The sequence below is a fragment of the Rattus norvegicus genome, chromosome 2 (genome assembly GCF_021556685.1).
Source record: "Rattus norvegicus strain SHRSP/BbbUtx chromosome 2, alternate assembly SHRSP_T2T, whole genome shotgun sequence".
Taxonomy (NCBI): domain Eukaryota; kingdom Metazoa; phylum Chordata; class Mammalia; order Rodentia; family Muridae; genus Rattus; species Rattus norvegicus.
The window spans coordinates 26,732,234-26,756,916 of record NC_141535.1 but is presented as its reverse complement, the minus strand read 5'-3'; the positions used below and the strand labels follow the sequence as shown (position 1 = coordinate 26,756,916).

Here is a 24,683-nt window from a genome sequence, read left to right as displayed (position 1 = left end):
TTGTGGTTCTTTGGTATATCTTTATGGCATTTAATACATAAAGCACAAAATGTGTTATGTGATTGCTAAGTCATTGGTAAGACTTCTGGTTGGCAGCAAACTATTTGTAAGGCTGTGGAGAAGAGAGCCCAGAGAGCCTGAGTAGTGCAGTACCACCATGGCAATGACTAGGAGAGGTGAGCGGTAGTCACCTCATCACATGACAGACAGGCTTGTCTGTCACCCCCACCTTCAGCACAGTAGTCACTGAGCTGTGCACCAGACAGGGGTGCAGGAGCCTCGTGTGGGTGTACTTGATGCTGGGACAAAGGTTTGGGGAGCAGTAAGATGCTTCAGTATGAGAAATGACTTTTCAGCAACAGGAGAGGTACTGAGGAAGAAGGATTATTCTTCAGCCCAACAAAAACCAACCAAGTGAGAAGGCCAGGCTGATTCCATGACAGACTGCAAGTTGCCAGGCAAGGAGACTAGGCCTAAATCTCGGTTTCCAATAACTGGGCAATTCCAGGCAAGTCCAGGCCTTGGAAGCTGTCCCGACACCTGGTCTGAGGCAAGGACGACAGGTCAGCAGCAGTTTCCAGACTTCCCCAGCAACAGTTTCCAGAACTCCTCAGCAGCAGTTTCCAGAACTCCCCAGCAGCAGTTTCCAGACCTCCCCAGCAACAGTTTCCAGAACTCCCCAGCAGCAGTTTCCAGACTTCCCCAGCAAGTTTCCAGAACTCCTCAGCAGCAGTTTCCAGACTTCCCCAGCAGCAGTTTCCAGAACTCCCCAGCAGCAGTTTCCAGACCTCCCCAGCAACAGTTTCCAGAACTCCCCAGCAGCAGTTTCCAGACCTCCCCAGCAACAGTTTCCAGACCTCCCCAGCAACAGTTTCTAGAACTCCTCAGCAGCAGTTTCCAGACCTCCCCAGCAACAGTTTCCAGAACTCCCCAGCAGCAGTTTCCAGACTTCCCCAGCAACAGTTTCCAGACCTCCCCAGCAACAGTTTCTAGAACTCCTCAGCAGCAGTTTCCAGACTTCCCCAGCAACAGTTTCCAGAACTCCTCAGCAAGTTTCCGGCCCCCACATCCTAGTAATGGAATGACCATAGAAATGGACCCAACAGACTAACATAGAAGTCGCCTACCCTGGAATTCCCTAATGTGCTTTAAATCAGGCCTGGAAGCCCATTTGATGATCTCTGTATTCTGGTAATGGGGAGACCCCAGCATGTTGGACTTCTGCAGAATAAAACACTCTGTGTTTATATACTATTTGAGTATGGGTGTCGTGTTTTTGTTTTGTTGTTGTTTTGTTTTGTTTTTTTGGCTAACCATGGACCCTTACATGAGGAAATAGTGCACAGCAGGAGATGGAGGGTGTGTAGGGTGAGTAGAGGGTGAGAAGGGAGTGGAGGCGGCAGAGAAAGGCAGGGGTAGAGTTTCTATGTAAGGTAACAGCTGTCCCATGTTATCCACACCCATGGTCCTTCAGACCACTGGCGTTACCACGAGTGAGCAAAGGAAACAAAAGGAATGGGGTGGCTCTTATAGAGTACCCTCTAACCCTAAGACTAGCAATGCCAGCCCTAACTCAGGTGAAGAACCCCTACATACAGAGAACTCAAGTGTCAACCTCCCTGTGCAGGCTGTAGGGTAGGAGATTATAGCCAGGTAAGCCAGTGCCACAGGATATGCTGTGATGGCTGGGGATTACAGACCATAATACTGCAGCCCTTCCCTCTCCAGGCAGCCTAGAGAGATCAAGCAAAACCAGGGTGATGAACCCTGAGGTCAGGAACACAGCTCCCTGTGGCTTCAGTCCCTGGTGCAAATGTGGCAGACAGCTGCCCCACCAGCTGCGGGCTTGTCTGCTCCCAAGGATAAACAGAGCCGGAAGAGAAGAGAGCAGTGTAGCATCTCTCCCACCAGCTACCGAGAAGAGAGCGGTGACCCTGCAATGAGGAATGAGCAGGCTGCAGTGGCAGGCCTGCTTTTGGCCTGTTGGCAGAAACCAGGGTCGCCTGTTCTGTGTGTGCCCCATGGGGCGTTTTCATTATTGTTGTTTTTACTTAAAGATGTTTCTTTTTTGGACATAATACAACAAGGCCTTGCTTTTCTCAATGTATATTGTTTTAGAAATGACCAAATTGAGATCTAAAAAAAACTGAAATTCATTTTTAATCTATAATGAAAGTTTAGAACTTTTTTAGGGCCTAGTTAAAACACCTGTTAAAAAAGATGTTAAATAAGAAGTTCAAGTGGTGATTATTAATCTCTACACACCCAGGTGTGTGTGTGTGGGAGGGTGCATATGCTTCTCACCACCCACCAGATATTCTGGATTACCGAATGAAACACACACACACACACACACACACTCATACACACACACATACATATACACATACACACACATACATATACACACACTCATACACACACACATACATATACACATACACACACTCATACGCACACATACATATACACATACACACACACTCATACACACACATACATATACACATACATACATATACACATGCACACACATACATATACACACACTCATACACACACATACATATACACATACACACACATACATAAACACACACACATACACACACATACATATACACACACATGCACATATACACACACAGACACACACACATACACATACAGACATATACACTCATACATACACAAACTCATACATACATATACACACATATATATACATACACATACACACATATACACATACACACACAGACACAGACACACACATACACACACACACACACATAGAGAGAGAGAGAGAGAGAGGAGAGAGAGAGAGAGAGAGAGAGAGAGAGAGCGCCTTGTTTTTAATATGCCCTAGGCAGCTCAATGACTGGGCCACCCCCTAACTCCACGTGGCTAACACACACTCCCCTCCAATACTCCTGAGTTAATACTTACTAAGTCTGTATTTCATCTTTGCTGCCCTGGACCCTGCTGGGAAGCCCTCCTGGGGCCACATTTTTCCTGCACCTTTCCAGTGGGGTCTGTCTCCTAAGCCCTCATCATGGCTGAATCCCCTCTTCCCCTCTGTCCCTTCCCTGGAATCCTCCAACAGTCCTGCTTCTGTCTTCCTGCCCAGCCTTTGGCTGTAGGTAACTTTATTGACCAGTCAAAAACCAACTGGGGGGTTGGGGATTTAGCTCAGTGGTAGAGCACTTGCCTAGCAAACGCAAGGCCCTGGGTTCGGTCCCCAGCTCCGAAAAAAAGAAAAGAAACAAAACAAAACAAAACAAACAAAAAAACAACTGGAGGCAGGCTTCCTTTAGTCCTACGTGCAAGACACTGCACACAGGTTTCTGAGTAACTTAATTAGCATGAGAACACAGGCCGCTCCAAGAAGTTTTAAAATTAAACATGAATTTCTGCCTGTGCAGGGGTGGCCTGAGACCCAGTGCTGTTCAAGGGTTATCTCTAGTTGAAAAAGTTGAAAAGTGGGCCAGTCCTTGTGTGTTGTTTGAATAGTGATTCTTACATTTTTATACATTCCCCAGGGAAAACCTGGAACTCGGCGAAGCAGAACCACTTAAACCAAGTCATAAAATTGATAGAAAGAGCTCTTCCTTGGGTTTGGAAAGCAGAGATCACCCCTACTCTTCCCTCTGAGATGAGATACTGTTTGGGAAGTGGGAGGGCTGAGATGAGCAGATTTCCATCTTTCCAAAACTTTAAACTTTAAACTTCATGGTTCACACATTAAGGGCAGTCAAACATTCTCTTTATGAAATAATCTAAATCCTGTATGTATATATGTGTGTATGTGTGTGTGTATGTGTATATGTATGTGTGTGTATGTGTATATGTATGTGTGTGTATGTGTATGTGTGTGTGTGTGTGTGTGTGTGTGTGTGTGTGTGTATGTGTGTGTGTGTGTGTAGGTCTGAGGACAGCTTATAGGAGTTGCTTTTCTCCTATTCCACATGGGTCTTGGGGATCAAACTCAGGTTGTCAGGCTTGCAAGCATCTTTTAAACATTAAAACAATTACAGAAAAAAATAGGAATATTAAGAAGAAGCAACATGCCTAGAAGCTGGGGACTGGCTCGTTTGAGCACGTGCAGTATTGGTACCATAACTCTGTGAACATGGCTTACTGGCTAGGAACTTGGTAGTTGTCACCAGCGACCACGGCCAGCCAGAGGGCAGCTAGGAGCACTGGAGAAAGATGACTTAAAAGGGTCAACATTTCGTCTAAAGAAGATTGCCACTATCTGATTCCATTCACTGGTTAGTCTTGCGGAAATACAGGCCAAATATTGCCAGACTTTTCTATTTTAAAAAACACTTTATCTGAAAGTAATTTCAAGTCTATAAAAAGTTATAAAAAATCATAGTACAAGAACATCTATGCCCCATCTTCTCAGATTGCTAATACTGGAGGTTTGAATCCACCCCAAACACAAAGTACACATACACACAACTATTTTATGAGCCATGTATATCACCACTCTTTACAGGTCCTCTATTGCGGATTTCCTACATATAGAAACATGAAACTCCACCATTTTGAACTGGGAAAGACAGGGCTGTGGAGAAAGAAAAATATGGAAGATACACAAAGAAGACCACAAGGAGGACCGTCAACCTGCCAGTCCCAAACAGAGCTCAGCACAGGAAAGAGCTTGAAAGGCACAACAACAGCATTTGTTGTTTTAGTAAAAGCAGTGCCTCCAGCGTATGTGATCTTATGCATAAACTGGATCTGGGTACCAGACCACAGACATACACGACATATATGTTATGTTAACATGTATGTTATACTAACATGTATGCTATAAAACATACTATGACACAGATGCTAGATTCAAGTTTCCTTCCCATGCTCCAGTGAAGCATCTTCCAGCCTCCAGGGCACGCACCTCCTTCCTCGCAGGTCGCATTTCCACACTGTGGGAGTGAACCATGAGCAGGGCCATTCCTACAGCTGCGAGCAGGCCCTGATCCTGTACGGTGTCCCCAGCACTCAAGGGACACTATTCCTCGCCTTCACACTAATCTCCACCCAAAGTCTCCATTATCTTGCTTCTTTCTATATTTCCTGGTTTAATACTTTTCTCCCTGACCCCTGTCACCACTCGAGCTTCTTGGGGGCCAGTGTTTTGCCTGAATTATTTATTCCTAATTTCCCAGAACCTAGGACAGAGCATCACATAGGAGGTCCTCATAAAATACTCATTAATGAGTGAAACTAAACCTAGTCCTAGAGACTGAAGTGTCTCCAGGACCCTACCCGAGTGCTTCCTTCTCTCTCCAGGCCTCCACTTTCCTAGCCCTCATGGGGGCAGATGCCCCCGCCTCCTGCAGAAAACCAGCCATACCCTATCCTACACCAAGAAAAACCCTCAACTTTACAGACCTACAGGGACATCTCAGGCTTCACGGAACACAGAACCCAAATCCCAAGTGTAAGACTCAAAACGTGTAATGGCAGTATCTGGAGGACACTTCACTTCTTTTTAGGAGCCGCTTGGCTGGCCTGTCATCTTACAAAGGGAAGTGGCCATTCTCCATCCGTCATGATAAGATGCTGGAGTTTCTGTCCTGACAACAAATGGGGCAAGATGTGCAGATACCTGATTGTTTCCCACACGTCGAAGCCATCCAGAGGTTTGGTTCCATGGGTGCTTCCCCCAGCCAGATTCACCAGCGTTGGAAGCCAATCGGTGATGTGCATGAGCTCCCGGCTCTTCACACCTTTCTGTTTCAGCAAGGGGCTTGCCACGAAACCTGCTCCTCGGATGCCACCTTCCCACAGGGTCCCTTTCCTTCCTCGAAGTGGCCAGTTGTTGCCTCCAGACCTAGTCTGCCCGCCGTTGTCTGAAACACAGATAAGCCTTGGCATGGGTGGACGAAAGCTATCAAAATGGAGTCACTTGCGTCACACCATAACAGATGAGAATATAATGGGGGAAGCTAAGGTTATGAAAGAGGGGGATCTCGTGCACATATGCCACACAACAAGAACAAGCTCAGGGGGCAGTGGTGGGAGAGGTCATGGTACCTTATACAAGAATAATCCAGCAAGGACATCCATCCAATAACTGTCCGTCTTAGCCTAGTGCTGTTCCTGCTGTTCATCTCTGAGGCCAAGGATGATTGCTTCAAGATAACTTAAGCAATCTTCCCCAGTTTTCATCTAAAAATATCCCATGTGCCAACCTCTTCAAAAGTGCTCATGGTTACCAAGAGAACATGTTCCCGTTGCAGTGCTCTCTGCTTTCATGGAAACTCATGATCTTTGAGGCTCTCTCTGTTAATTGGGGGCTGGGGGAGGGATGACAACTTTATTGCTCTTTTAAAAACATTTTAAAATTATATATGAGTGTGTGTGTCTGCATGTGTGGGACTGTAGGTACCAGTGGAGGTTAGACGCTCACACAGGTGGGTGAGCCACCCTATGTGTAAAGGGAACTAGACCTTTTGCAAGAGCAGTGCAAATTCTTTTTTTAAAAAAGATAATTTATGGGCTGGAGAGATGGCTCAGTGGTTAAGAGCCCCGACTGCTCTTCCACAGGTCCTGAGTTCAAATCCCAGCAACCACATGGTGGCTTACAACCATCTGTAATGGGCTCTGATGCATTCTTCAGGTGTGTCTGAAGACAGTGACAATGTACTTATATATAATAGATAAATCTTAAAAAAAGATTATTTATTTATTTTTATTTTATGTGCATTGGTGTCTTGCCTGTATGTCTGCGAAAGGATGTTAGATTACCTAGAACCGGAGTCCCAGACAGTTGCCAACTGCCATGTGGGTGCTGGAATTGAACTTGGGTCCCCAGGAAGAGCATTCAAGGCTCTTAACCTCTGAGCCATCCCTCCAGCATGCTCCTCCCACAGCAGCACACATTCTTAAGTATCTTTCTGGATGTTAACTCCTTTATTACTCCTGACCCTGTCTTGCCTCCCCATCTTTCCAAATGGTAGTAAGGGTTTCAAGGATTTTGCCTAAGGGTGGCCAGACACTAAAAAGTGAGGCCCGGTACATTTCCAGCTGTTATCTCTTAGAATACATTCAAGGATAGAAGGGCTTCACATAACTCTTGTTAAATGGTTCTGGAAGAACAGTGGGGAAAACTCTTCCCTGTCCCCTACTCTCTACTCCTCTCCCACTGGACACTGTGCTCCAGTACCAGAAATAGCCAGGCTCCAACATGACACTTAACTGATAAAAGACCTTTAATCCTCTGAGTTCCAGTGTGGATAGGACTAGGCAAAGCCATGGATGAACTGTACGTGAACTGGACAACATGTACATGGAAGGAGATGAGAGCTGGGGTTCACAGTTCATATAAAGAAAACTCAGGGGAGCTTCACTTGGTGACTCAACGCTCCTTCAGAAGACAGCAGACCTTTTCAGATTTGTCTTGGAGCACTGGGCATGGTGACACGTGCCACGTGCCTTTCATCCCAGCACTCTGGAGACAGACGCAGGTGAATCTTTGGTTTCTAGGTCAGCCTAGTCTACACAGTGAGTTCCAGGATAGCCAGAGCTCAAACACACACACACATACACACACACACACGAAGACAGAGCCGGGGGAAGAGGGAAGTCATCCTGGAAGAAAACTTACAGCACTGAAACTAGTATCTGAATTACCAATCCACTCTCTGGTGACCTGAGCCCTTTCTTAATTGGGAAAAGCAATGGTTTCTTCAGAGTCCACAAACAGTGCAGTCGGGAGGGAAAAGTGGTGCCAATCTCTCCCTTCATTCACATCATACCAGGAAGTGAAGGCTTTTGCTCCTCATATGAACCCAGTGAGGGCTCAGAAGGACCTTCAGTATTTTATGAGCCCGGTGAGGACTCAGAGTTAAGCGTTGAGTTTGAACTACAGAAAAGAAGCAGTGATACTTCTTGTATAACACATTTGTAGAGTCATATTTCTTTCCAAAGTACCCAGGTGCTAAGGTAACTTTATACAAATACTTAAATATGCAGATACATGCAAAACTTTGTGCATGCATATTATACTTAAACATTACTTTTTAAAACCACTATTGTTCAAGTGAATCACATGAGGGTGGTAGGACTGATTACTCCATAGAACGTTCCACACAGAACTCTCTGGTCCTTGGGGGTGGGTGGCCTAAGGCATCCAATGACTATCTGATCCATAGAACATTCCACATAGAACTCTCTTGTCCTGGGCAGGGGAGGTAGCCTAAGACATCTCATGGATACCTTAAACCTTGGTAACCACACTCTGTTTTTTTCCTATACATACACCTATAGTAAAGTTCAATTTATTTCCCTTTCATTTTTACTTTCTAATTTTTTTGTACATGGTGTTTTGTCTGCAGGTATGTCTGTGCAACATTTGCATGCCAATGAGCTACCAAGGGAGTATTGGGAACTGAACCCAGTTTCTCTGGAAGAGCAGCCGGTGTTCTTAACAGCTGAGCCATCTTTCCTGCCCCATCAAGTTCAGTTTCTAAGTTAGGCACAGTAGCTGTCAACAACAATAACAATGAAATAGAACAATTATAATATACTGTTACAAAAGTTATTATAAAAGTGTTCAATGGCACAGGCTGTTGTCCCAGCAGAGGAAGGAAGATATTTCTCAGCCTAGGCATTTAAGACCTGCCTAGAGGATACAGAAAGACCCAACCTCAAAATCAAAAGCACTGTGGCTGTGGTTTCTCTGGTGCACTTGCATGAAGTAACATTCCACCCACCGGTAGGACAGAAGTCTACATTGCACTAGAAGTCAGCATGCGGGAGAAAGTGCAGTTTAAAACGTGGAAGCCATTTCTTTTGTAATTTTTCCACTTACTATTTTCAGGCCAAAGTGGACATAGTGGACTGAGACGGTAGAGCCCTAAGCAGTGAATCCGGGGGACTCCAGGATACAGTACAGGGTGCGTCTATGGGAAGCAATAACTCAAAACGTTTAAGTACTAACTCGACATCAGGTACCACAAGATCTCAAAGCCTAAGATGGGACAGAGATGCAACTGACGGCTAAGGGCAGCTGCTCACTAGCTGGGTGACCAGCTTGGTGACTCAGTTTCCCCATCTTCCTCATGAAGACTATAACTCCTTCCTTCCTGTTTTAAAGTTAGAATGAAATTAAACCACTTAGGACTACTTTTGTCAAGGCTTCTAATGCCTGAGTGTTCAATAAACAGTAATAATTTTTATCATATCACAGCCATCCCAAACGTCTAGATTATAATGGTCTCGTGACTTGGAGAAGTGGAGAAGGAGGGCTGAAAACGGTTGAGAATGGAAAAGCTAGGCTTCTAGTGAGGTCTGTCTGAGCTCCAGGTCTCTGCCTTATAGTGCCAGGGCCTGACACTCCTAGTGTAGTGTGGGCTTGTAAAACAGCGTCCTCTCCCTGAGCAAGCCACAAGCAATATCAGCCTAGCAAAGAGGGAGGACAGTCCTCCCATGAGACAGAGGAGTCTCCCCCCACCCTTCTATTGCTCTTAGGGAAGATGTTCAGGCCCCATTGTCACACAAGCTTCTCATGGAGTCTCTGACACACGTTCCTTTCTTTGCTTCTCAGAGAAGCATGTGGAAGGGTCTTGGGTCAGGCTAGATGAAGGTAACACCCCTTCAGCACGTGCCTGGTGACAATGGATCTCACAATTTGATATCAAAGGTATATCAAACCTTTTCTTCAAACTCCATTGATCTCTCTTTTTTATATTTAAGTGTGTACACGTGGGTCGTTCTGTGAGTTTATGCACAGGTGCCTGCAGAGGTCAGAAGGTGGCATTTGGCTTTCCCAGAGCTGGAGTTACAAGCAGCAGTGAGCTGCTGTGTGGATTCCTGAAACCAAACCCAGTCCTCTACGAGGGCTGGAAGGTCTCTGAACCACTTATTCACCTCTATGCGTCCCGGATGGCATTTTCTCCCCACCCCAAATTCAAGGTTCAATACTCAGGCAAGTGTATAAAAATACACATTCCATACCACCTTCAATATTCACGGTGTCAGACTCTAGAGCCGATCTACCAACACTTAAAGAAGGAACCCTACTTACACGCGCTCAAAAATACACTGGAAGCTGAGGAATACTGAGAGCGGGAGAAATAGTCTTCTTCAGAGAAGAGGACACCAGTTGGTTCTTCGATACCAAGTGATCGTCCCGAAAACATACTTACAAATAACACTACACAGACTGAGGCTATATTTATATATTTAGGAATATATGCATAGAATGAAAAAAAGGAGGCTGTGAATTTGAAAGAGGGCAAGGAGGGGCATACAGAAGGGTTTGCTGTGAGGAATGTGGGGGGGGTAGGGGAGATGAACTTATACTCTAAGCTCAAAAAAATGATTTTTAAAAATGCATAAGAAGGGAAAACTTAAAACCTGGTGCCATGAGTTGCTGGGGAGGCCACAGTGCCATAGACGATGAGGCTGTTGTCTCTTTTTTAAGCGGACCCAGTTCTTTGAAGTACTAGTTAATGTGTCTATCGGTTCCACATACTTGTGCTCAATGGAAAATACTGGCTGGTGGTAGCGGTGGAGATCAGAGGTGGTGGGGACAAGGGCGGCTGTGTCTGGAATCTGATCCTAGTCTGAAGGAGTGAGTCAGAGAGGAAAACATTGTAAATCGAATCCGGCCACTGCCGCTGCTACAGGAACTGAACAGGGCTCCACACACCAGTCGGCAGGGGGCCAAGGCAGTGAGTAGGGCTGTTTTTGTGATTAGCTCGCCATCATGTTTCTGCCATTAGCAATGATAAGCTTTCCCAGTTCCAGTTAGCAGCATGGCCTCTTCTGTCAGCTTTTCAAGACTGCTCTAAGAACAAAGTATTGTCAATCGCCACACCTGTGATTTCCACCTGATTCTTCCAGATGTGCAGAGCGGGGGCTTCAGCGCCCCCTGGGCGTGGCACCTCTACATTGCAAGAATGCATGTGCTCTCATAAACCACAGTGGAAAAGGGAGTTTCCTATACCGATCCAGACGATCGGTTTTTACAAGGACTATAGAAATACCAGATTTCAGGCATACTTCTTCTAATTCTCCCTCCTAAATCTCTACATGGCCTGGGTTAATTTTCTCTTGTTAAGAATTCATTTTCAAGAGAAAATTTGGTTTCATTTCCTGACTGACTTATGCAAAAGCTTCCAAATCAAAATAAGATGGTTCCAGCTTTACGGTCTGGAAACTATGAACTTTTTTTTTCCAGAGAAATGTTTTTTTTTTCCTTTCAGCAACATTTTGGCAGACACAAAACCTAATTATAAAACCTTTGCTGTCTAGAAAAGAACTGTCAAAATAAAACAAATGCTTTCAGATGTAGACTGTAAATCTCACTTTATTATTCATTATCGAATAAAAATAACTGTCAGAAATCATGGAAAAGCCATCAGTTAGCCAAAGATCTGAGCAAAAACATCAAGTCTATGAAACTGACAGCTCATCTGTATCTAGCTGATAAAAATTAAAACGGAGCCATGACAACATTCTTAGGACCTCCCCCACACACCCCTCCCCCGTCCCCCCACACCCCACAGTCTAGTGGCTTTGTGGTGTGGCCCGGGGCTTCCCCAAGACCTCTTCCTCCTGCTGATTCAAAAAGCAAAGAGTCCTTCCTCACCCTCTCGACAGAGTCCTGGCTTCTCTACAAGGGGCGACCTTGTGGGTGTGGTGGGTAGATGTGGAGAAACACCATTCTGCAAAGGTGCGGAGGAAGCCTCTTTGTCCCAGAGCTGTACCTGCTGGCTGATAGCCAACTCTTTTGGATTCGTTTTCTGCATTACTAAATGCAAAATGGAGAATTAGCCTTTGTCTTAGCATTATCTAAAGGTCTAGGGAAATTCAATACTCTCGTGCTAAAAGAGTCTGAGAAAGTAACCATCAAACCGGATGCTCAAATAGACATTCGTCTCCTCACGTTCAAGCATGTCTGCCTACGTTGAACTCTCAACTCTGCCACTGATAAATTCAAATTGGTTCTCCAGTTCATCACCTACTGCCTGGGGTAAGGCCTGCCCTTCAGCTGGGCTCCTGTGGTAAACAGGTTTTATTCAATTGCCACGGGTGTGTGTGTGTGTGTGTGTGTGTGTGTGTGTGTGTGTGTGTGTGTTTATAAAGATCTTCTCCTCAGGCCTCATACGGTTAAAGACCCAGGTGATTGGCCGTCACGGGAAAGTTGAGACTTCCACCCCACTGACAGAGTCCTTTACACACATGGTCTTAACCTGCTTTGTGGGTACCCACGCCTGAGTGCTTATGCTTCAATCACGCACAACTAAGTTCTCCCACTGTTAGAGCACTCCATGGCCTTTCAGGCTAACTCACATAAGCACGCCCTCCTTCGTTTCTGCTGGACTCAAAGGTTAAGGCCTCAGGTTTTGTGAACCTATTACTTAGTACCCCAAACCTCTCCTAGACCACATCCTTTCCCCCCATCGTTTCTGCATTACTTGTCTTTATTGGCTCTTTGTGGCTTTTTCTTCCTCATACCTCTTTCCTCAGGGCTAAGAATGAAGTTCGTTGTTTGTGTTAGCAAAATCTCACTGAGGACCAGCTAACAGAAACGGAACAGATACAGGAGGAAAAGGCCACCAGCTCCAAACATAGAGGGAAGACACTGAGAATTAACCCTGGACACCACGGGGCTCTCTAAGTCCCTGACCAGTTGTTGCCTGACCTTGACCTTACAGAAAGAGGATGCTACCCTAATAGACAGACAACTAACAAGTGAGGTATCAGGGCCCCGGTGAGGGTGAAAGAAAGCAAGTATGGAACCTACAGATACAAGAATTGCTTGTCCCACCTGGTACCTGCTCGGTCGTGCTGAGGGGGCTGCGGGAGAGCACTTTGGAAGCCACTGGCCTGAGAGAGGCCACACCTTAACAAACCTGTTTTGAGTTCTGCCATGTGCCGAGGCCAGCCTCGCTCTAGAACACGGCAGCCTACGCATGGGATATACAAACTCCTCTCATGGTATAAGCAAGACAAAGAGACAAGATCTCTTCTTCCTTTGTAAGTGATAACCTGGCCGGTCAAAAGAGATGACGCTAGACAGTTGGACAGATATCTCTGTGATTAACAGCACTTGCTGCTTCTGCGGGGTCCCTGGGTTTGATTCTCTGTATCCAGCTAAGGCAGCTCACGACCCATGCAGCTATAAACAAATCGAAAACTTTTTTTTTAAAAGCTGAAACCAGAAGGGCAGTCACATGACCATTACAAACAGAAAACCCAGACGCAGGGAGCGGGCAGTGCAAGGGTCCTTTTTCAATTACATGGGTTCTTGACATTAAGGTCAAGATCTCTTTTAGTTAAAATGAATTAGCCATCTTTCTTCCTTTTCCTTTTTGTATATGGGGGTTGGGGGGTGGTGGAACTGAGTCCTGTGCATGTAAGGCAAATGGTCCGTCACTGAACCATGCCCTCGGCCCACTGAATTACATTTGTAAGAAATGGAGAGCTGAATGGCGACTAGGTGGGGGCAAGAGTCACCTGGCTGTTTTATGACAGTAGCTGCCTAGTTCCACTTTGTTAATTTCACTGAAACAAGGCTGTGAACCTGGGCAAGGTATTCCATCTCTGAGCCTGGGAAGCGAAGATAACAAAGCCCACCTTAACACGGTGTCTGACACTGAAGCGCTACCCAGGCATTAAGGGCTGGGTAAACTCAGGGATTGAAGCTACCTTCTTAGGCACTGTGCTTAGAGCCCTGCTGGATCACACGCTATGCTGGGAGCAATTCGAAAGCAGAGGAGTGGAATGAATTATGTGGGTTTTGTTGTTATTGGGGAAAACTCAGGACTTTTTTTCTATTTCCACAGGTTTATATGAAGTTCATCGGTTAACTATGATTTAGTAATGGCGGCCTGAGATTCAAATGAATCATCAGAAACTGAATATTTATCCAGATGCTCATCTGGGTATCTCTAGGGGTTGGCGGTGGTTTCTTTACTCAAGGAAGATAAGTCCTGAGATCCTGACCTCCCAGCAATTTACTCTTTCTCCACCCTGACAGCAGCCAGCAAGGGAGGATCCTGCTGAGAGGCTCCAAAAGGATTCTGGGAAGGTGGGTGATTTGGCAGCCATTCACCAAATAACTGACTTGGCCACCAGAGAGCTGAGATAAAGGAAGATGGATGTGAGGAAAGGCCAAAACCAGGACTGGTGGGATTCAAGAGAAGGATTGTTAAGTGCTGAAATAAAGCAACTTGTTCATTCTGACGGTAGGAATGTCACTGCTTGGAATAATGAAAGACCACTGAGATTGTTATCTCTTCTTTGAAATGTACTAAGGGCAAAAGGACACAAAAGTCTGTTGAAAGACTGAAAACAATTGTTCTCTGAAAGTCATGATGGGATTGGCGACTGGAAAAGTGTTCTAATTTACAACACTCTGGTCTCCGATAACGTTTTCGTAATTTAAATCATGGGTTTCCACAGATTTGGGAACTCCTCAGATGAAGTTGTGAGATCAGCACAAAAGGTGCCTGCTCTTGGAAAGCACACTAATGCTAGGTTTGTAATGATGCTAGGTTTAATCTTTGTACGCCGGATCCTCTAAGAAGCAGTTCAGAAGGATCACTGAGCAGAAGACTCAAATGTGTGTTCTAGAAAAAACAAAACCAAAACCAAAACCCGTAAAATCTTCTGCCCTTCCTATAGTTTGATCTTACAGAAAGTGCTCAACTTCAAATTATTTATTTCTTTTTATCCTTTTTACAAATTTCCAGGCAAACTACATTTGAGGGTCTCTTAGAAGTATTAGTGTTTACTGACCAATCATTTAACCCTTCTTCCAAACCTAAAAGCCATTTTTGATGGTCAGGTGATTCTCCACTAGACTGCTGCTTAAGTTTTCAGGAATAACCAAATTGAGAAACAATAAGCCGGTTACCGCAGAAGCACTTGAAGGTTCAGAAGGCTCAGGACAGCAGCAAGACGCCGGAAATGCTATTAACAGACAGGAAATGAGACCTGTGGCTCAAAATAATAGACGTATTACCTATGTACACAGTAGGTAGGGAAAAAGAAGGGTGGGGCCAGTGAGGCTCAGAGTTTGCTAAGTCAGAGGAAGCTAGACCATTCCGTTTCCGCAAGCAACAGCTATTTTGCTTCTATATTTCCAAATAAGCAATATAAATTACACTACACGTGTCAAAACCTGCAGAGTGCTGCTAACTAGCCCTCTCAATACTGGCATTTTAATCTCCTCAGGCTTACTTCAAAAGGTCAGTGAGAACTGAATCGAGTGACCCTGCGTTTCCATTCCCCCCTTTCCCCCAGCACTTCTTTGAAGCTTTGCCGATTGCTAAAGGATCCCACTGGTGGTTGGTGGTCAGCATCAGGGCAGGCAGACAAACATAAGAACTGGCCGGCACTTCTGTCTGAAGAATAGAGGAGGAAACATTCAACAGTAGACACAAAAGTAACTCCATAAGCCCAAACATGAAGAGTCTGATCAAACATTTGAGATACTGAGTGCAAGAAAAAGATTGCCCTTAGATCTCCAGATGACACTTGCTTCAAGGCCAGAAAGAAAAACGAAGAACTCTCTGGGTCCCCAGAATACTAGACTTTCACGTGGCCAGAGGCAGCCCTCGGGCTAGAGCAGCCGGGAGTGATGGTGAGATTTGGTGACACTGGAAATCCCAAGCAAGCGCACGAGTCGCTGCAGGGAAGACGACTGGAAAAGAGGAGGTGAGAATCTGGCTGGATTCTGTGCCCAGCAAGAGCAGGGCGGGTAAACAAGGCAGGGAGCCAAGGCTGTGAGCAGCCACAAACCAGGATGAAAGCAAGACCAAACAATCTACTGAAGCAAAACAAATGTCTCTGAGTAGTCACAACAGGCTCACGGGGTCCAGCCTAGCAGAGACGAGAGTGCATGGCCTGACATGTCTCACACACAATTCTACCGATTCGGGTGGTGACCCGGCTCTGAGCAGGCTGACATCTGCATCAGAAAGCAGGAAACTGTCTCCCAGAAGAACGACAAAGACCTGAGTGTTAAAGATAAGCCTTGCACTGTGCCTGTGTTTCCAACATCAAGTGATCCCCTTCCTGTATTTAAGGAGACTACTATATGAAACATATTAGAATAAACTGTTAGCGTGAATGCCCTCCATCATTAGACAGCGAGAGGCTCAGGGCACAGTGAAGGGGAGTGTAGACTAAGAGAAAACATTTTATATTCCATATTCACATCATAGTTTCTATCTGTATCAATAGAAGGTAAATCTTCACAGATGTCGCTTCCAGAATTGTCTTCGTATGCATGTGTCATCCATACCGGAGTCAAGAGATATTAGACTTGAATAGCAAAAAAGAATTACCCATCAACCAGACAAGATGCCTTGGTGGCCTTTATCTCCACTGCCATGATGCTTCTCATTCCTTGTCATCTCAACCCAGGAAGCAATCAGGGCAGTCAATGCTTGTCCTCTGGGGACAGAGTCGGCAGAAGACTGAGCTGACATCTGACTGGAGCAGTCATTCAGAGCTACTTAGAGGAGGAAAGGGGATGGCAGAAAAAGCAAGAGAATGCAGCTGCATCCCTAAGAAGATATTAGGTCCCCCGGTCCTGGAAATCCCACCCCAACGTAGAATGATGATCATAGAAATTGAAGAGTGGTAAGGGCTATCTCATGCCTCAGAGGAAACTGGGGGTAGAGGAGGGAGCAGCAGTTTCAGGTACCACGTGCGGAGTGGTAGCATCAGATATTAACGGGTGCACAGGGAGAAGGAAAGCAGGCCACAGCAGAGCACAGTGGAAGTTCAGGGCCACTCGTGAATGTTCTTTCTGTTGTTGAGAAGCACACAGATGCATGTGGAGGTGGTCCAATGAATCTCTGCAACAGGGAGGGCCCAGGACGGTCCTGATGGGTAAAATGGGAGGACTCCTTCCGCCCTCAGCTCCAGTTAGCTGGAGGGGAGCCAGGAGAGGAGCCCCCTGAGATAACCTGCACTGACTGAAAATGGGTATTGTTTTGTTGTTGCTGTTGTTGTTAACACAGACTTTCACTGGCCAAATGACTTACAAAGGCATCAGCTTTTAGGGGCTGCGAAAAGGCCCCTGTGTTCAGTGAGGGACTCTCTCAGTGCTACATAAACCCATGGCAGGAAACTCGAGGACTGAAGAGACAGAAGAGAGAGATTTTACAACAAAAGCTACCCCTGCAGTCTCGGCCTTAATCCATCCATAGCCACATCACTTCTTAAATTCCTGTCTCTCAAATACAGACACAGTGGCCATTAATTTCACTTTGGGAAGGGACACGCAAACCATAACATGAGGTCCCCCTCCCCCCTCAGCAGAACAGGAACCCAGGCAGTCCTGAGTTCACCGATGAGGAGAAAAGAAGTTACGCATTGCATTTCTAAGTCTGAACACTGAAATCTGTGGTTACTCTGCACAAGTATGAGCATTCGAATCTTAACGAAGGTGTTGAGCTTGACAGAGAGAAACAGTTTTTGCAGCAAGTAAAAAAATAAACCAAACATCAGGACAAAACCAAAACAAACCTTGACTAATCCTGACCTCATGACATACACTAAAAAAGTGAACGGCGGTTATGTTATAGTTCAACAACAAAGAGACAAAGAACTCAGTTGAAACAGGAGCAAAAGGTGCAAAGAGACGTCACTCCAAAGAAAGTTTATAAATGGCCAATGAGCATATAACAAGAGGTTCAACATCACTGGTTACCAGGTAGGCATGAGCCAAGACCACCGGTGACACCACACTTATACTATAGAGTACATCTACACTAAACACATGACAGCTTCAATATGCAGCAATTATAACCTAGCACATCACTATGGCTCCTTGGGAAAACGTTTAGGGGGCTCCTCAGAAAGGTTCCAGATACACTAGTTACCTTTATGTCGCCGCAGAACACAATAAAGTACAGACTCGTGCTACAACACGGTAAAACATTACACTAAGGGGAAGTGAGACAGTAGGGACCACTTTCTGTCTCACTTACATGACGTCCGGAGCAGGAAAATCTACACAGAGAACATAGTGACTGCAGGACTGGGAGGGGCAGGAATGGGAGCGACTGATAATGGACACAGGATTTCTGGATTTCTGTTAGAGCAGATAAAAATGTCCTGGGACTAGATAATGACAGTGAATGCACAGCTTTGTGACAATTCTAGAAACTAGTAAAAAAAAAAGAAAAGAAAAGAAAAGAAAAGAAAAAGAAAGAAGAAACCGCACCCTTTTAAAATGTCATGGTACGTGAATTATACCTCAATAAGCAATGTTGTGTGATGTCCTAGTTTGGTTTCGGTTGCTGGGATACGCAGACTGAGGGCTGGAGAGATGGCTCTGTGGTCAGGAGAGCATTCGATGCTCTCCTAGAGCACCTGGTTTTCTCACCACCAGCATGCTGCCTCACACCTGCCTCTGACTGAAGTTCCTGGGGCTCCAATGTCCCTTCTAGCTTCCACTGGTACAGTGAGTGCAAGCTACACATACATACATACATACATACATACATACATACATACATACAGACATACATACATACATACATACACACACATACAGGCAAACACTTATACACATCAACTAAAATCAAATCTTTAAGAACACTAATAAAAAGCACCTTGGGAGAAAAGGTCATTTGGCTTAAACTTTGATTACTGAGGGAAATCAGGACAGGGATTCAAGGCAGGAACCTGGAGGCAGGAACTGGAACAGAACTATGAAGGAGGGCTGCTTACTGGCCTACTCCCTCATATCTTTCTCAGCCTACTTCTTACACAGCCCAGGGCCAGCTACCCAAGGCTGGCACTGTTCCCAGTGGGCAGGGCCTCCCTATATCAATCATTAATCAAGAAAACACCCTACAGATTTCCACACATGCCAGTCTGATGGAGACGTTTTCTCAGTTGAGCTTCCCACTTTCCAAATGACCTTAGCTTGTGTCAAGTCGACATAAAACTAACCAGCCCATAAACAAAATAAAAAGGAAAGACAGATTAAAGATGTAAAAGTAAAACAAACCCTATGAAACTCTTACAGAAAAACCATAAAATAATTTGTACATTGGGATAGGTCAAAGGTCTCTTCAAGCTAAGTTTTTGGGACACTACGCTTGTCTATAAGAACTAGTAAGACCCATAAAGGCTCAGAGGAAGCAGGGTAGGTGATGTGACTTCAAAAGGAAAGAGTGCAGTTCTGACCAACTGCTGGGCCCTTTGCAAGGGAGCATCCATCCTGAGTGTGCTAGCCTTGTCTCGATGACAGGCCACTTAGAGCGGGCATTTCACAAGTAGCAAAGCTCTCCCTAGTGTCATAGGAATGCACACAGCCTGCTTCATGGAAACCACCCATGCTCATCACTCTGCCTTGCCTCGTTCAGAACACATAAGGATGAATCTTGAGGCACCGGGTGGAGTCTTCCGGACAGGTATTTCAAAAGCCATCCTAACTACCAAAACCCCTAGGTTTCCAGACACGGCCAGCTCTTCATGCTTTCACTAGTCCGTCACATTGACTTGGCTTCTTATAAATAAAGCACATACACACACACACACACACATGTGCACACATGTGTTACCAGCGGCTATGTCCTGGAGCCCGTGAGTCTCTCTAAATTTTACCAACTATACTTTGATAACCCCGTTTCTCAGTGGAGCCTTTTCTGGGCAAGCTGACCCTGTAAAATACGCATCAGCACGGGAAACACAGGGTTCAGTTCTGGAAAGCTTCCTTATGTTGCCAGAGAGACTGCCTCATTGTTTATTCCATTGTTGGCCTCTTTGGAAAGACGTTTAAATATGAATTAAGTGGAAAATGACTTCAAGATAGATAAGGGATTGCACAAGTCTTTCCTGTAGCTCACACAGCTGTGAAAAACCCTTAACCCTCTCAGACAGGAGATAGTGTGCTGGTGGTCACTCTCTCTCTTTTTAAAATTACATATGCTAGAAATCTAATTGTTCTATATACATTTCCATCCCCAGGAGGGCTCCTGTGCTTCCTTTCAGTACTCCAGCTATACACCCAAGCCCAGCCCTCAGGCCTCAGAGTGGCACACGCCTTTGATCCCAGTGCTTGGAAGGCAGAGGCAGGTGGATCTCTGTGAGTTTGAGGCCAGCCTGGCTACAAAGGGAGTTCCAGGGCAGCTTGGGCTGTTACACAGAGAAACCCTGTCTCGAGCAACCAAAAATAAACAAACAAACAATTTTGGGGTTTTTTTTTTTTGTTTTGGTTTTTGTATGTCACATCACCATAATAATAAAACAAACTGTCAAACAAACAAACGCACATGGTATACTCTTCGTCTGTCTTCTTTTCCTATCTGCATAATGTGTTAGCAATCCCTCCACACTGGTGTGTGTGGTAAGCATTCCTTGTATACTGGGAAGCCCCTAGTGACTTACAGTTTTTTATGTGCTATCAGTGAAGTTGGATTTAGCATGTAGCTTAGTGGTAGAGCATTTACCTAGTATGTGTAGGGCCCTGGGCTCAACGCTAAGCACTGAATGAAAATCCTACGAGCATAAAGTTTAAACTTTAAATTAAAAAAAAAAGTTGATTGAAACAAGGTTCCATATATCTTAGTTTGACCCCAAAGCAAGTAGTAGAGGATGACCTTGAACTTCTGACTCTCCTCCTCCACCTAAGTTCTGGCATTGCAGGCATGGACCTCCACAGCTGTTTGAGTGGTGCTGGGGACCAAACCCAGGGCTTCATGATGCTCGTGCAGCTCCACATGAGCTCCACCCTCAGCCTCGGGGCTGACATTACTTAAAAAGCATGATTGCTACTCTGAGACATTTCCCTTCATTTAGTTTTCAGCAGTCTATGATTTGGGCGTTCATTGGTTGAGTAGGTGTTTCTCCGACTTTCTTTAATCTACACATGGACTTTTCACTAAAATTGGAGTATTTTTGGACGTTTCTCCATCATAATACTTCCTGCATTGATATTTCTTACTCCTGGAAAACTACTGTCATGCAGATCCTTCATTTAAATTTAATCCCACATTTAAAGCTGTGTAACCCCATGGACCTATCCTGACCGTCACTGATTTCTTTTTCCACTGCCATCTTCCTTTGGGCCACTATAATACATTCTAGATTTCAATAATGCAGTCTTCAGTTAGATTCTGTTTGTTGATTCAATTGGCTTGTTTGTTAGTGTTGGGTTGTAGCTCCATTTCTCTCCTGAGAATTAACACTTTTCATTCAATCGTGCTGCCGACATCTCATGGAGAATGACTTCCACAAACTGTTTGCCTCACAGAAACAGCTTCAGTCTGACAGGGAGCGGCTTCTGCCTACACCCAACAGCGGTGACTGTAGAGACTCAGGGCTGCCTAAGATGTAGAGAATTAGTGCTGGATAAGAACCCAACCTTAAACAAGTCACTTCCATCAACCCCCCTACGGCACTAGGGACATTATGGAAAATGAGGCAGGAAGTGTGTGATAGCCAGAAGATGGCGGAGGGCTATGACCACCATTCCTTAGACCAGTACAAGTACTGCAGCCGTTAACTCACATCAACTGTGTTCACTGTGCGGAGCCCGCCCAAGGCCCTATCAGTACTCAGTCAAGGAAGAGGCAGGGCTCACAGGGCCCCACCCTTTCCCTCCGAACTACTGGCTATTAATGGATTCTATGAGAAGAGGGCGCCACTGTCTTTAGTTGTCTACACTTCAATGAACACACCAGGCTCCACCAGGCAGCTTTAAGTTCATGCTCACACACACGACTCTGGTTAATCTTGGTAGGTCACAAGATTATGTGAATGTGTGAGAGAGATTTGTGGGGACAGATAGGGAGTAGATGTAGATGGGAGTGGGTAGAGAAGTAGGAGATTAGTATGATTAGTATACAAAGCATGAGTGTGTGAGATTAAAATAAAAATATTTATCTTTGAATTCCAGTATTTAAATCATCTCGAAGATGGTCATCTATGTATAGATTCTTTGCTCTGAGTATAAGTTCTTTGTGAGATGAGTAATTCTGAATTATATCCTGAACATTTGGAATAATGTGTTTTCCTAAAAACATGTCGAAGAGTGAGTTTGTTTTTTGTTGCAGGCACTCGGTCAGTTAGGGACAGGGCACAAGCCTATTCCTCAGGCTCTTAGGACAGAGCAGAGCAGAAGATAGAGCAGGGGGCAGAGCAGATGGCACAGAGCACAGAGCACAGAACACAGAAAACAGAACTCAGAGCACAGAACACAAAACACAGAGCACAGAGCTAAGAAAACAGAGCTCAGAAAACAGAACACAGAACATAGAACACAGAGCAGAGAACACAGAACACAGAGCACAGAGCACAGAACACAGAGCACAGAACAGAGAGCACAGAGCTCAGAACACAGAACACAGAACACAGAACACAGAGCACAGAACACAGAGCACAGAACATAGCACACAGAACACAGAGCTCAGAACACAGAACACAGAGCAGAGCACACAGAACACAGAGCACAGAGCACAGAACACAGAACAGAGAGCACAGAACACAGAACAGAGAGCACAGAGCACAGAACAGAGAGCACAGAACACAGAGCACAGAGCACAGAATACAGAGCACAGAACACAGCACACAGAACACAGAACTCAGAGCACAGAACACAGAGCACAGAGCACAGAGCACAGAACACAACACACAGAACACAGCACACAGAACACAGAACTCAGAGCACAGAACACAGAGCACAGAACACAGAGCACAGAATACAGAGCACAGAACACAGAGCACAGAACACAGAACGCAGAGCAGAGATGAGAACCGAAAGTGCCTCATGCTTTCCAGATCATTATTGATCTCTTCACTCACTATTAGAAGTAGGGATCTCTAAAGGAAAATGCCATCGATGCCTACCTTATGCTTCATGTGCCAGAGCTGAGAGACAGGGGAGAGAAAACAACCGTGCAGAGCTCACCCCATCAGAGGAATGAATAAAACCCAGAGTCCACTCCTCATTTGCCATTTGCCCTATGAAGTCTGTCTCCCAGTGACAGGCTGCTTCCTGCCTCCCATTTTCAGCTGCCACAGTGAGGAAGGGTTGATTGGCTTACCCCAGCTAGCTGGGGATGGCTGTGCCTGGTTAGAATGAGAACAGGCCAAGGTGCTGCCTGCCTCTGCATTAAAGCCTGGGTCTGAATGAAAACAAAAGCGCAGAGGTGCATGGTGTGAGGTAAGAGTTAAAGAGAAAACAAGGATTTGAGAGGCCCAGATTAAAGGCTTCCTAGGCCTTTGGCTGTTAGTGTGGTCGTAAGAGGAGACAGGTTCAGTCTTCTTTCCAGGAACATAACTATGAGAAGCCTGGCCCAGGGGCAAATGCACAGCTGTACACAGTCAAAAGCTAACAAGGTTACACAGGAAGAGGAGGAGCACTGAGCGCTGGGGTAACATGCAGGCCAGGCAGCTTCATGCTGGCCATTCATGGAGACCAAAGGCATATTCCACTGGGGCCAAGAGACCTTGACAGGGTAATTATTTTTCTCTGGTTGGTTTTGTCATCTTTTAAAATTATACAGTGAGATTATTTTCCTAAAAGGAAACTGAGAGGCAGTTCCTAGGGGCTTTTTTTTTTTTTTTTTTTTTTTTTTTTTTTTTTTTTTTTTTAGTATTATTCCTGACCCTGCTCTCGCCTCTCTGTCTTTGCACATGGTAGAAAGGGCTTCAAGGACTTTGGCTCAGCTCTGAGGTGAGTCATGGTTATCTTCACTAGGGAGGCTTGAGTTACCAGAGATAAGCACTCAGTGGCCATTGGAACGCAGCAGGCTGCTGGCATTACTTTAGATGAGTTCAAGCACTCGGACATTCATTTCTCCTATCTGGGTTTACTCCTACAGATCGTGAAGCCTTCACCCTAGGAGAGAATCTAGTGCTAAAACCCACTTTCTGTTAAGCATTTGGAAGGTCTTTGTGGAGAGGTCCTGCTATGAGTGTGGCCCCACAGGGGAGCAGCCACAGTTAAGTGGTTGCACAGATGGCCAGCAAGAGCAGAGGAGGCCAAGTCCATTGTGAATTTCACTTGCAGCTGTGTGGAAAGCAGTTATGACTGGTGATTCGATTGCTGTGGGTTTCTAGCTTTGAGTTCAGGCACAGGAAGCAAATGTTTTCAGATGCCGAGCATACAGGGAGATTAAAGGATGTGGACAGGTTTGGACCTACAGAGTCTTTCATCGCCAAGTGGGAGGGGTCTCCGCTGACAGGAACATCAAGTGTGGTAGCTGGCATAGAAACCAACCTGACAGATCCGATGTATTTTCCCCATAATAGATAGTTTTGCTCCCGTCTAGTGAGGCTTTGTGCTAGGGTCCTGATTTTTCTTTGCCGCTGTTCAAATTTAGACTTTATGCTTGCCCGACCATTCTGGGTCACACATGAATGGCAGGACTGGCGACCGTCACACTTATGCCACTTCCGAGTTTTGTCTGGAACTCTCCTTGTGCAGTAAAAGCTCTAGCCTCTCCTGACCCCCTCCTCCTGATCCCCTCCAACCCTCCCACCCCTATTTCCACCCTCCATTCGGCCTGCTGCTGGGACTATAGTCTATCACTTATCTAACATAAAAATAAACATAAAAATAAACAGAACAATCTGGAGCCAATTTAAGTGGTTCACCATATCGGGACACAGCTGGGTAAGATTTTAAGAAAAGGCTGAACAGGAACAATAGCACTGTGAAGTGGAGAGGTGCGGAGAGCACAGGA

The 24,683-nt window shown here is 45.4% G+C and overlaps 1 protein-coding gene across 1 annotated transcript in view; it reads right to left on the bottom strand.

Annotated features, from left to right (window-relative positions):
* The window catches only part of Arsb (arylsulfatase B), a 158,457-nt gene that overhangs the window by 79,383 nt on the left and 54,391 nt on the right, over window positions 1-24,683 (bottom strand). Inside the window, 1 exon segment of the mRNA NM_033443.1 lies at window positions 5,621-5,864. Within this exon segment, the coding sequence (NP_254278.1) occupies window positions 5,621-5,864 (244 nt within the window).